This window comes from Aulonocara stuartgranti (genome assembly GCF_965226115.1).
Source record: "Aulonocara stuartgranti genome assembly, chromosome: 3".
NCBI classification, from domain to species: Eukaryota; Metazoa; Chordata; class Actinopteri; order Cichliformes; family Cichlidae; genus Aulonocara; species Aulonocara stuartgranti.
In genome coordinates this window covers 64,199,468-64,213,493 of record NC_138941.1, presented here as the reverse complement: position 1 = coordinate 64,213,493, position 14,026 = coordinate 64,199,468, and the positions used below count along the sequence as shown (strand labels likewise).

At 38.3% G+C, this 14,026-nt stretch overlaps 1 protein-coding gene across 3 annotated transcripts in view; it reads left to right on the top strand.

Moving 5' to 3' along the window:
- The first annotated feature begins 238 nt into the window (after positions 1-238).
- Positions 239-14,026, top strand: part of LOC309693835 (beta-1,4 N-acetylgalactosaminyltransferase 2-like) — a 45,590-nt gene continuing 31,802 nt past the window's right edge. Inside the window, exons 1-5 of one of the 3 annotated variants that reach the window (XM_082513407.1) lie at positions 239-727; positions 9,502-9,626; positions 12,454-12,624; positions 12,771-12,877; positions 13,461-13,498. In XM_082513407.1, coding sequence (XP_082369533.1) covers positions 656-727; positions 9,502-9,626; positions 12,454-12,624; positions 12,771-12,877; positions 13,461-13,498 — 513 coding nt within the window. In that variant the 5' untranslated portion in view covers positions 239-655. Of the gene's footprint in view, positions 728-4,888; positions 4,970-5,165; positions 5,308-9,501; positions 9,627-12,453; positions 12,625-12,770; positions 12,878-13,460; positions 13,499-14,026 lie in introns of those variants that run through there. The other 2 variants (XM_082513408.1, XM_082513409.1) reach the window with 2 other exon arrangements.

Below are 14,026 nucleotides of genomic sequence, written 5' to 3'. Positions count from 1 at the left end.
GAGGTAGGAAATGAGCTATTATCTATACTTTTGACATACTCAAATATAAAAACCCAATATCTTTGCAATTACATAAATAAGTTATGTAATTTAAAATTTTCTGATACTTTCTGATTCTGGCGCTGTAGGTATTCATTAGTTTTGTTTAATCATGCACCTGTCAAGGAAGTTTGTCTTTGAAGTAAATAGTCCTTTACCACAAAAAGGGAAAGAAGCCCATACTTTTATATTTATATACTTTATTAGGTACACCTGCTGGACAGCTATTTAACCCATGTGTTCAGGCTTTTTGGCACGTAAACATGGTCAAAACAAGCTTCAGAAAATGAAACACAAACATTCAACCGGCCTGGGCACACACACACACAGCAAACATGCCCTTACATGATCTAAATGCATTTCAGCCAGTTGTGCATGAGAGCGCTTTGGCAGTCTTTGAGTGATTCACAGGTTGCTTCATTTATGGGAGGAGCTGAAAATGATGAAGTCCGAAGCCTCGCTGCCCGGCTGTACCACGTGACTGGTTCAGGAAGTGGTTCGAACTTTGCCGCGAGCTATGACAGATATAAACCCCTCAGACTGCATTCAAAATGTGGGTGTTTGATGGAGAGTTGCGGTTAGTGAGAGTTTGGAGGTTTATGAGAGTGAGGAGAGAATGGAGCCAGCTAAGAAGAGGAGGATGTCCTCCCCTGTGTGGGAACATTTTGATCTTATTCCTCCCAACAAGGTATGTAAATTTCTACAGAAGATGTATGTTATGTTACAAAGTATTGAGTTGTATTTTTGTTATTGACCAAATACTTATTTTCCACCCTAATTTACGAATAAATTCTTTACAAATCCTACCATGTGTATTCATGGATTTTTTTTTTCACATTCTGTCTCTCACAGTTGAAGTGTACCTCTGGTGCAAATTACTGACCTCTGTCATCATTTTAGGTGGGGGAACTTGCACAATCGGTGGCTGACTAAATACTTTTTTGCCCCACTGCATGTAAAAATTGTGTATGTTTCTGTTCTGTGTCTTGTGTAATGTTTCTTTGTATATGTGTTTTTCTTGCTGTTATTACACCCAAATTTCTCCTTGTGGGACAATTAAAGGATTATTCTATTCTAAAATACAGGTGAGCCTATATGGATAAAATTATTTCATGATGAGAGCCAGGCGCATAAATAATTAATTAAATGTGTCAATAATTAATTAATTACATGTGTCATAACTATTTATTTAATCAATTAATTCCAATTTTAATTAATTATTACCACATTTAATTAATTATTTAATGGTGTATATAATTAATTCATTATGGCAGTCCTGGCACTCCATAAAGCCTAACGATAGTTTTGTCTGAACTGATAAAACATGACACATAAAATTAGTGAAGATAACCAGTTAAAACGGTGTGTTACTTAATTCAGCACCATGTTAAGCACACTGAACGGATGGCACCACAGAGAAAGAGTCTTATAATTTATGTCACCAAAACATAAAAATTAAAGTCCAAGCACAGGAATTTTTGTTTACAGTGTTTTATTTTAAAGCAGTGACATTTTTTTTCAGAGCGGCTTTTAATCTCATCAAACCTAGTTCCTAAACTAGGTGCCATTAGTTTAGGAAAAAAATGGATTGTAAAATTTAAAATACATCCACTTTTTCGGCAAAAAAAAAAAAAGAAATAAGAAAATGTTTCAGTTTTCTACTTAAATTGTCCAGACCAGAACCGCCAAGATGGCCATTTTTGAGTCCTTGAACTCTGTTTAATAAAACAAACACTGGATTTTGGAGCATGTGGGATCAAAAGAAAGAAAGAAAGAAACAAACAAACTGGCCCAGAACCACTCAATTTGAGAAGTTAATATAAAAGTTAATGTAAAACCACTGCTGTTCAAGTTTGCCTAGCGTGGCTCAAGAGTTGGCAATTCGCCTTGTAATCAGAAGGTTGCCGGTTCGACCCCAGGCTCGGAAACTCTCGGTCTTTGGCCAGAGGGGAATTATAGAGTGGAATTGTAAAGTGCTTTGAGGGTCTCAAAAAGTTCTATATGAATGCAATCCATTATTATTTAAACCAACTGTTAACTGTATATTTCTGTACATTTAAGTATTATTATTCATATTGCCGTATTCATTGACTTTGTTTATAGGTAATTACATTGTTTAATCACATTAAAATGTTCCTAATTTAATGTTTAAAAGCACTTGAAAAAGGCAAAATCCCATGTAAAATTAGGGCAACAAACTGTATTGTCATTACTGAAAATAACCGTATTGTCATGAGAAAGTTATTTTCTGTTATTTTCTGGTATTATTTTGGCACCCCAGGTGCTGGAATATCACTGTAATTTTAGGATTTTTTTTTACGGTGCATTACAAACACCAATACAAAGTGGTGTACATGTGAGAAGTGGAACAAAAATCATACATGATTCCAAACATTTTTTACAAATAAATAACTGCAAAGTGGGTTGTGCGTAATTATTCAGCCCACTTTGGTCTGAGTGCAGTCAGTTGTCCATAGACATTGCTAATGACTAAATAGTGTGCACCCGAGTATGATCTAATGTCAGTACAAATACAGCTGCTCTGTGACGGCCTCAGAGGTTGTCTAAGAGAATATTGGGAGCAACAACACCATGAAGTCCAAAGAACACACCAGACAGGTCAGGGATAAAGTTATTGAGAAATTTAAAGCAGGCTTAGGCTACAAAAAGATTTCCCAAGCCTTGAACATCCCACGGAGCACTGTTCAAGCGATCATTCAGAAATGGAAGGAGTATGGCACAACTGTGAACCTACCAAGACAAGGCCGTCCACCTAAACTCACAGGCCGAACAAGGAGAGCGCTGATCAGAACTGCAGCCAAGAGGCCCATGGTGACTGTGGACGAGCTGCAGAGATCTACAGCTCAGGTGGGGGAATCTGTACATAGGACAACTATTAGTCGTGCACTGCACAAAGTTGGCCTTTATGGAAGAGCGGCAAGAAGAAAGCCATTGTTAACAGAAAACCATAAGAAGTCCCATTTGCAGTTTGCCACAAGCCATGTGGGGGACACAGCAAACATGTGGAAGAAGGTGCTCTGGTCAGATGAGACCAAAATGGAACTTTTTGGCCAAAATGCAAAACGCTATGTGTGGTGGAAAACTAACACTGCACATCACTCTGAACACACCATCCCCACTGTCAAATATGGTGGTGGCAGCATCAGGCTCTGGGGGTGCTTCTCTTCAGCAGGGACAGGGAAGCTGGTCAGAGTTGATGGGAAGATGGATGGAGCCAAATACAGGGCAATCTTGGAAGAAAACCTCTTGGAGTCTGCAAAAGACTTGAGTCTTACTTGCTTTTTTACGTCCTTGTATTCTCACTTCTTACTTTCTTACTTCCGACTTCTCGCTTTCTTAGGCTGCATTTTAAGGCCCATTACGTCACACAGCGACACGACGAAGGCTGTCCCAATTCAAAGGCTGCTTGAAATGCGGCCCTCAGATGCGTCCTTTATTTCCCTGGATTAGAAGGATGGGTCAGTGTAGACTCCATGGCCCAACATATCCCAGACTTCATAGCTTGGCGGTGGGTGTGGATTATTTTTCAGAAAAATACGGCGGATGGCTGAAGCGGAGCGGCCGAAGAGTAAACTCTTAAAAGTAAGTACTGAATATTGTGTCACTTATTTATGTGCAAATGTTTAATAATGAAGAACATTAAAACATTACTGTTGGCCACATGTTGGCAAAGTTATGTGATGTTAGTGATGTTAGAACTTTGTGCATTAACTTGGTTTTAAAGCCTTTACTTTAAAATATATGCACTTCAATAGTTGACATTAATCTTACAGAGAATGTGATGATTTTGTGGATAATTAAAGTCAGGCATATATCCACAAACACAACAGGCTGAAAGTCAGTGATGCTGCTTGGTTTGCAGTCCTGAATATCACGGCATAAGCAGGATTCACTGCAATGTTGATGTTAGCTATGTTATATTGCTGCCTCTGTTCGGTGGTGTCGAGCCAAATGAACTTTAAAGTGTGTTTGAACGAGCTGACGGTTCACTCGTTAAGCTGAAAGAAAGATGCTTTAGTGTTATGTGTTTGTATACTTTCTGCCCAGTTTGATCCATTTAGCAGAAGTCAGCCTGTTTAAGGCTATTCCAATAAAGGAATATTTCATATCAGTCTACTCGTCATTCTTTCAGAAACAGTTTTCACAGCTCGTACATTTTCCTTTTTACACATGTATGTAAGCATTGAGCCAAATGTACTAATGCCAACATATTAAATTGATGTTGCAGCCTATGACACATACTCTGTTGATAACAGTTTGCATGTAACAGATAAGCAATGTATTTAAGAAGGTAATAAATGTGACAAGTACTTTTGACTTTGTATCTTCAATTTTTCAAATCTTGAGAGGGAAAATATAGGAAATCTGTGTGTAGATACTGAACCTTTAGAAAGACATTTTTGTCCCTTTTAAGGGTTCTTTTTTGTACTTTATACTAAGGGTACAACTTTGCCCTTTAAAGTACAGGTTTGACATGTAAAAAGTACAAATTACAAGGGTACAAATCAGTACCCACAGTTTAGGCTACAGAACGGTACCTTAGAGGGTACCACCCTAGTGACATTGTACCGCTATAGGTACATTTCTGTACTTTAATTTCTGAGTGTTTATGCTGAGTTTTCCAGTCTTTCGTGTTTACTGTTGCATCAAAGGACCTGTAAATTTCACATAGCCATCTAGTCAAATTAGCTGTACTGTCACACTGTCAGGGGAACAACTGACGCCTGACTCAAAAAAAAAGCTGTTGGCTACAATGAAAACTGGTTATGCTGAAAACTACCTTTATGTACCTAAATGTTTTGAGAGAGAAATATCTGCTTATTTGTACTGCTATTCTTCGTGCATGCACATACTACATACTGCTACACAAGGACCAAAATCCACAAATTATCTAAAACAACAAGAAAAGGTAAATGACATATATTCAGACTTTGGTTTTGTTGTTTGGGTTTTTTCACCATGTTTTTTAAAGCATGGAGCTGTGTGGGTGTATCAGAACAGTTGGTTGAGCTTTTATTCTGCTGTTTTTAACCTTGCTCAGTGGTTCCGCCTCCTTATCGTACCACATCGTAACACTATATTGTCTTCTGTGACATCATTTACCTGAAAAGAAGAACACCGCACCTTTTATAGTGTACAAACTTATCAACAATTACATTCAAGTTGTTCAAGTTTTTCAAGAACGGCTTTTCATTGCTCGCTCATCACTTTTTCTTATTGTAGCTCCATAAACAGCAGGAAGAAGAGGTAGGAAATGAGCTATTATCTATACTTTTGACATACTCAAATATAAAAACCCAATATCTTTGCAATTACATAAATAAGTTATGTAATTTAAAATTTTCTGATACTTTCTGATTCTGGCGCTGTAGGTATTCATTAGTTTTGTTTAATCATGCACCTGTCAAGGAAGTTTGTCTTTGAAGTAAATAGTCCTTTACCACAAAAAGGGAAAGAAGCCCATACTTTTATATTTATATACTTTATTAGGTACACCTGCTGGACAGCTATTTAACCCATGTGTTCAGGCTTTTTGGCACGTAAACATGGTCAAAACAAGCTTCAGAAAATGCTGATTGACCAACTCTACACATAAAACGTTGTATCACTGAGGCAAGCAAGAGGTAGTGGCTCTCCCCTGAGGTTTCACCTTAAAACTAAATTTCTGGATCGTTATGTCATATGAATAATCTTACTCCAGGTAACTGTACTCTGTCTTTAAATATGCAGCCAATGAAAGTCTTCTTTTTTTTTTACCTTAATATCATGGTGTGCTTTAAATGTTTTGGGTCAAAGCACACATTTTTTTTCTGAGCACAGAAAAAAGTAAAACTGTAAATAGTTTTTGTTGTGTGTAAATTATTTTGATCATTATTGTTTCCCTCATCTGTGGAGACTTGGAATATTTTATATATTTCTTAGAGTATTTTTAAAAAGATTTCAGATGGTTAAAGCCTGTGGGTCTCCATATGTTTTCTTATGAGTGCATACAGAAACGTATTAACAAGAACAAAAAAAGGCACACCTCTTTAGCAAATACTTGTTTTTTCAGTCACTGAAGATATAGGATTACATTGTAATCTCCTATTCAAAACTGCCTTACAGGTGTGTGTGTGTGTGTGCGCGCGCGTGTGTCCTCTAACCACATATAAGAGGTGGAAAAACCAACCAGTTTCCCTCGTAAAAAGCATAATAAAATTAAGAACTCTTAAACAGGTCTGGGTTGAGCGTCGTGTAAAACTTGGTAAGACTGGCACATACCTAACTTGCAGTGAGACTACCTGTGCCAAGGTGACTCATGGAAAATAAACTAGAAAAATTTGCATTTCCTGCGAAAATGCAGTGTGGATGCTTTAAAGCTGAAGCTGTATCAAAAACTAGCTGAAAAAGCTGAAAAGTTGCAGAAATTGTAAGAACTTTGCTAAAATGTAAGAACTTAGAAGAACTTTGTAGTCTCTTTCTCATAATGACGACTTCCCTATCAATATCATTCTTTCACCGTAAGAGACAGCAAGCTTTGGTGAGCAGTCATGGAAATTTTCAGGTCTCTGTGGAAATCCATTAAAAGGACATGACGAGAGAAAAAAGTGGTTCATTTCCAGAGTTTGAAATCTGACGAAATCTGAGCGAAGGACGAATTTCCTACCGTCAAACAAGTCTAACTCATTTCAGAACAGTAATAGGTGAGAAAACAATTCTTAAATTGTGAGCGTCAGGAGTGTCTGAAGATATACTGGGACAAGCCTTATGTCTTAACTTTGCTTCGTTAAGGAGATATGACGATTCGAATATGCCTGTCATTACAGAAATCAAGCGGTGATTTTGAACAAGCTCTCCATTGACTTTCTATGGAGAGTTTTGCGACTTTGTGTTGGTCTGAGGAGATTTGCCAAAATTCTATAAATCCCACAACAATGACAGTGACATTTACGGAAAGCCAGCAAAAATACCTACGTTTTGATGTATAATTTGCGGAAGTTGAGTGAAAATTGAGCAAGTAGTAAGAAGTTATTCGGACATGAAGAGAAGACTGCAAAACCTTCAGTGGCACACTGGAAGCCAAGTGCATAGCAACCATAACAACCCATGTATTTTGTGAAAAATCACAATTTTGAAACTGAAAACTTTAAAAACACTTAGAGCCCCAGAGAGCAGCCAGTTGGCTTTTCTACCTTTAAAACCCTCCTACCAGCCAAATGGCTTTTAGCTAGGCTTTAGCTTCAGCCAAGTGGAAGCTAAATTGGCTAGTCATTCATATGTAAATTAGGTTGTTACCTGGGAATTCTGGAGGGAGGGGAGTGGGGGTGTGTGAATGAGGGGGTGGGGGAGCTGCTAAAAGCTGTGAACTTCCTTTTGTTTTCGTCTTGATGCATTCTCAATCATCCAGGGAAATAAATCTCCAAAAGTCACCAACTTGGAGTTTTTCAGTTTGCCATCTTAGGGAGAAATCAAATGGCCTGTAAATGGCCTGTATTTATATAGCGCTTTACTAGTCCCTAAGGACCCCAAAGCGCTTTACATATCCAGTCATCCACCCATTCACACACACATTCACACACTGGTGATGGCAGCTACATTGTAGCCACAGCCACCCTGGGGCGCACTGACAGAGGCGAGGCTGCCGGACACTGGCGCCACCGGGCCCTCTGACCACCACCAGTAGGCAACGGGTGAAGTATCTTGCCCAAGGACACAATCAACACACATGCGTGTATGTCCTTTGTTGGGGACCTGTCATCAAAGCGTAGATGTTGCATGATGTCTTGGAAGCGGTTTTGTGGCATAGTTCCAATGATCTGTGGGTTTCCCAGGTTTGCTGACCAGCAGTCATGTAGTGATGGAACCCTAGTAACCCCCCCCCCCCCCCCCATTGCAAGATGACAATTGCATCCACCTCAACACAAAAGGAAGTTCACAGCTTTTAGCAGTTCCTGACCACCACACACAAACAAAAAGGCAGTTGGCAGTTAGAAATCAGCAATCATTCACACACCCCCACTCCCCCACTTCTCAGGTAACGACCTAATTTACATATGAATTTATGCTAAAAGACTACCCAATTTAGCTTCCACTTGGCTGACAGAGGGTTAGAAAAGCCAAAAGATTTGAAAAAGCTGATTTATACCTGAATAGCCCAATAATTTGAGAACATTTTGAGGTTTGAATGGTTGTTCTACGTGAAAATATGAGGAAGTAGTTAAGTTTCAAAAACAAGAAAATTTTAGCAGAATTGCAGAAGTTTCCCATTCATTTCAATGGGACAAATTAAGCTTAATATTTTAAAAAGTATAATAGTGAAAAATACCAAAAGACACAGCCATCATTAGCAGAAATAGCAGAATAGTTTAAAATTTGAACGGTGAAAACCGGCTGAAAATTGTGGAAGTAGTTAAGTGCCAAAAAGTGTACGGAAGTCCCAAGAGGAACTCAATAGTGTGGATGCTTAAAGCATCCACACAATAAAGAGAAACAGGAACTCAATAGTGTGGATGCTTAAAGCATCCACATAATTAAGTATTCTGATCTCAATATTTTTCCAAAATAATCATTTTGATCCTACTTGTGCAGAGCTAGTTTGCAATGATAAAAACAACATTCTTTTAGTTGAAATTATTGCAGTTATTTATTTTCAAACAGACAAAGCAAAAATGAATTGCGCCTTAAAATTGCAGTCTGTCTGAACACAGGCAGATGGCGCTAATTCTGACATACTGCCTGGACTAATGGACTAATCTCTTTCAATCCCATGAGCCCCTTGGCAGCCAAAAGGACTTATAGTATTGAAAGATACAGGCAATAAACTGTCAAAATGTGTTTTCCAGTGTTTCTGTTTTTCTGGGGTTTTTTTTATGTGTAATATATCTTTTTATATTGGTAAACCGATTGTAGATAATTGACTTTACAAAAGGCTTATATATAAAATAAAGAAATAACTTGTGTCGCAAGTATCTTTATGATTCCATGATATTGTGTCTAAATTTTATTCATTTGGGTCTTTTCTGCCCACTATCATTATGCTACTGCTATATTATTCTTCAATTTCTGCTGGCCCCTTGGTCAGCTGACTCTTCAAAAACACATTTCTAATGTAAATGAGACTGTTCACCCGAATAAATAAAAGACATCAAAATGTTGACAAGTGATTTACAACAGCTTAAATATTTCTGGCAAGTACTGGAAATTACTTTTTGGTAATAACACACAGAGCTTCAACTGAGAGACATGAAAGGCAGGATGAATTTTTTACAGAGGCAAAAAAAAGTAAAAATGTAAAAAAAAGAAAGTTTTTGTTCATTTTATACATGTTCAATCATATCTAAGATGTGAGTCAAGACATAACATGTTTTATATGACTGATTTGCAAAATGTAACTATTTAGATGGTAAAGATTTTGCCTTTGTTAATTAATCTACTATAATGTGTGTTTGTGTGTATCGACAGATGTCCGCCTATACAAGCTCAAAGCTTTTTGTGATTGCTGTTGTCGGCGTGCTGATCATTATTTTTGCATTCTATTTCGGGAATTTGTGTGATGGGACAAGTGCGCTAGCCTACAAAAAACAAAGGTAAAGTATTCCTGTATCCTTGTGGTGTGTGTGTGTGTGTGTGTGTGGACATAAAAATATGATATGTACGGTACACATTTTTCTTTTCATGGCAAATAGACTGAAGCAACTGAGTGAGAAGGATAAACTGATGTAGCTAAAACAGTGCTGTGCTGAAAATGACCAGTGCACAAGATTTGTAAAACCCTGATAGTCTGCACGTCAATTATGTATTGATTATTTGATAGTGGGGTCAGCACGGTGGCACAGTGGTTAGTGCTGTTTCCTCACAGCAAGAGGGTCCTGAGTTCAATTCCACCATCAGGCCGTTCTCCCCTTGTTTGTGTTGGTTCTCCCAGGGGGAATGCCTATGGTTTCCTCCCACAGTCCAAAGACGTGCAGTTTGTGGGGATAGGTTAACTGAACAATCTAAATTGTCCATAGTTGTGAATGTGGGAGTGAATTTAAGTGCGAACAGTTGTCTGTCCTTGTGTGTTAGCCCTGTGACAGACTGGCGACCTGTCCAGGGTGTACTCTGCCTCTTGCCCTATGACAGCTGGGATTGGCTCCAGTGCCACCCGCGACCCTGAAAAGGATAAGCGGAAGCAAATGGATGGATGTATTTTTTGATAGTGTCTTTATCACGATCATTGTAGAGAGAACTGCATATATGTTTAGAAATATTCTGGGAGATTCGTGAATGATCTCTAATTCATTTTATTCAACAATTGTACACTTACTGTTTCCGGTCAATAATGACCAATCACTAGAAATGAATGGTGGAGACAACAATTAGTGTAAATAACTGAGTTCAGATGGCTGTTAAACAACACACACACACACACACACACACACACACACACACACACACACACACACACACACACACACACACACACACACACAATGGGTTCCCTAGCAACTACTCTGGAAATGTTTGCCCAATAGAGCCTCACTTCCAAGAGAACGACTCCTCTGTTGGCAGTATCATTGTATCATTGAACATTTCTCATAGATTTGGTGTACAATGCTTTTTTGAGGCCTTGCTCACAGGTCACTGGGTGTCAGCACCATGACAAGGCGATATATAACCTAAGTGAAGCTCTTTACTATGTATTTGATCACTACACTGGTGAGGAGGAGACAGGCCAGGAAACTGATGGTGGGGATGCATTAGAAGGGCTCTAGACTAACTTTAAAAAGTTAGGCGTACCGGCACAAAAGTTAGGCGCAAACAAATTTTATAATAATTTATATGATATAATGTGTTTTTCTGGATACATTGTGCTTTTTCAGCATTCAACGATTGATGACACCGTGTCAGAGCACTGGCTATGAATTTCAGAAGGATCAGGCCTTAACTTAACAGAAAAGTTAGCAATAGTTCTTTTCCTATTACAGCTACATCCACTTCTGTCGTGCCTAGGCTGCTCACTAGGGCTGGGTATCATCACTGATTTCTATAATTCATTCGATTCTGGTTTTCAAAGTCCTGATTCGATTCAGCTTAGCCTCAGACAGTCAGAAATATTATAATTCTGATCATTTATCAGTACTGACTTCATCAGAATTGTGAACATCACAGCAGATGCCTTTGTGTGAAAGTAACTGAGAATAAAACAGAAAAACATGAAGGAGATTTTCCTGGTCTGGCTTTTTATAGCAGATAACCTTAAAAATATTCTACAATGTTCTGCATATGAAGTTTAAATTTCTTCAGTATTGAACAACAGAAAAAATAGGCTTTCTTGTCCGAGGTCATTTAAGTGAAAAAAAGAAAAAGAAAAGAAAAAGACAGCAGCCACAGCGCTGTAAACAACGGTAGACTGGTGGGTAATAAGTGAATGAATAATACAGAAAACAGAGATTGGAGACGGGAAACTGTTCTTGAAGTACAGAGAGAGAGAGAGAGCTAGCTGTGCATGAAGTGTGATTTTAATAGTCATGGAAGCAAAACAGCAAAATTCATGACGACATTGATCAAATGTGAAGCGTAGTTTGCTGCTTCTTTTGCTGCTGGCTGGGGAATTTTGGTTGGAGAGAAACAAAACCTGCAGCTCAGAATCAGCGCAAAAAGACGTAATCACAGCGCGGACCGGACGCATCAGGATCGTTAAGCTCTGACAGCGTGTCCGTCTACGGGCCGTCGGGTGAGAAAGCCGAGAAAGACGAAGTTGATTCTGATGCGTCGGTCCGCTCTGTGTTTACATCTTTGTGTGGAGTCCGTGTACCTGCTCTCATCTGCTGTTTGGTTGTTGTTGAAATGGTTTTGTGAGCTTTAATCTGAGAATCTGGCGTTTCTGGCAAAACACAGTTATATTTAAAAGTCGATTCAGGATTTAATGAATTGATATCGCTTTATTCAAGCTACTCACCTCCCACTTCCACCTGCACTTTCAACTGGACCACCGCCAATCAGAGAGGTCCCGCCCATACTATCTCTGATTAGTTTAGTCCACGATAGGGGCAAAATGTGTGTCTGTTGTTGACCACAGGGAAGGTTGCAGATTTTTTTTTTTTTGCACAGGTGCAACCAAATATTTTTTTTTAGTCACACCACTGAAAAATTTGGTCGCACTCTAGAGCCCTGATTAGGTAAACGTAAGTACTTTGTTTGAGCCCTGATGATAGAGGAGAAATTGTCTGCATCTGAAGGTGGAATATAATCCATGCAATTTAAACCAAGAAATGACTGATGAGAAGGAATCCAATGATGAAAAGGATGGCCATGCTGAGGCTGCCATAAGGATCACATTACATAAGGATATACTTTCTTTTATACTTGACTGTAGTAGTTCATTTAAATGTTGATGTTGAATTGTGACTCTTCAGGACTTCCATATTACAGGCACTCTTCAGGTTCTCTAATTTATAAGTCATCTTTGCCCACACAACACCGTTTACCTGGTCCATGCACTTGTCCTGATGGCTCTACAATCCTCAAAGACCGCATCCCAGAAGACCAGTATGAGGAATTAATGCAGCGACGAGCTAAAGAGTTCCAGCAATACAAAGCCAGGTAGAAGATGGATGTATGAGTGGGAGCTTTCCGGGAACTGTTAGACTTACAGTTCAGTAATAAAATAATTTAAAGTGTGTGTGTGTGTGTTACTGAGTACTCAAAATTCTTTTGTGTAATTTTTCCCAATTCCATCTCCTCAACAGGACTAATTCAATACAATCCAAGCTACTTTTTGCTTTGCCTAATTCTCCTCTGCAGTATCCTATCCAGGGCGTTATAGTACGACCCTTGACTGCAACTGCAATACCAGGTAATTCAAGCTCAATATATGCTTCAGTCACCAATGTTTTAGTTTTTATGTTCCTATAAAAATATAAATGCAAATAGAATAGGAAGGCAACAAGGCCATGGTTCACAGTTGTTTATGAAGATACTGTTAACATGAAAGTGATCATAGTACTTTATAAAATTATGCTGTCAGTAGTCAGATCGAATTGGTCCCAATCATGTCATTGGGACAAAAAAACAGCACAAAAAGCTTAATATTTTCAAAAGTACAAAAGTAACGACACCAAAAGATATAGCAGGTAAGAACAGAAATGGCAGAATTTTTAAAATTTGAATGGTGAAAATAGCCTGAGAACTGTGGGAGTAGTCAAAGGACAAAGAACGGAGCAACTAGAATAATAAGAAGATTAAAAATATAGGGCAACAGGAACACAAAAGGTTGAATGCCTATGGCATTCACCCACTGAGAAAAACCTGAGTGAAAGATAGCTGAGGTGTCCTCAAGAACTCACGTGGCAACACTTGTGTAATTTCAAAATATGATGTGAATATGTGTATTTCAGTAGAAGGACTAAGTGACACTGAAGGTAATTTTTGAATTTCAGGTTTACGTCTGTATGCTGAAGAAGGAAACAGCTATAAGGTTGGTCTGATATCACAGATTAGAAACAGGCAGATCTCACCCAGATCTGCCTGACTGAATGGTAGAGGTTGGCTGATTTATGAAAGATGGCTGCTGAATGTTTCTAAAGTTCAAAGATATGTGTGTTTAATTTGTATACTGTATACTAACTATCAAAAAAAGCATTATTGCATTCATGTGTGGCAAACAAGGCTTGATATACAATCTACATAGTCAGTACTGGCTTTCATAACACATTGTTATTCAGTTTTAGTCAGTTTATTTTAGTAGATCCTATATTTCACCAGCTAACACTGGTATTGGCTAGTGATATATGTAAATCTGTGCAAGTTATGCATGTACAGTAATTTAAAACTGACATGAAAATTTGCATTATTAACCAACCAACCAAGTATAATAAAGTTTAAGTTATTGTGTGTTACATACCTAGTAGAGTCAACAGATTTATTGATGAAAATAATATAGGTAGGTGTTTTGCGGTTAGACTACGATGGCCTTTCTCAGCAGAAAGGAACCCCAGCTGTGAAA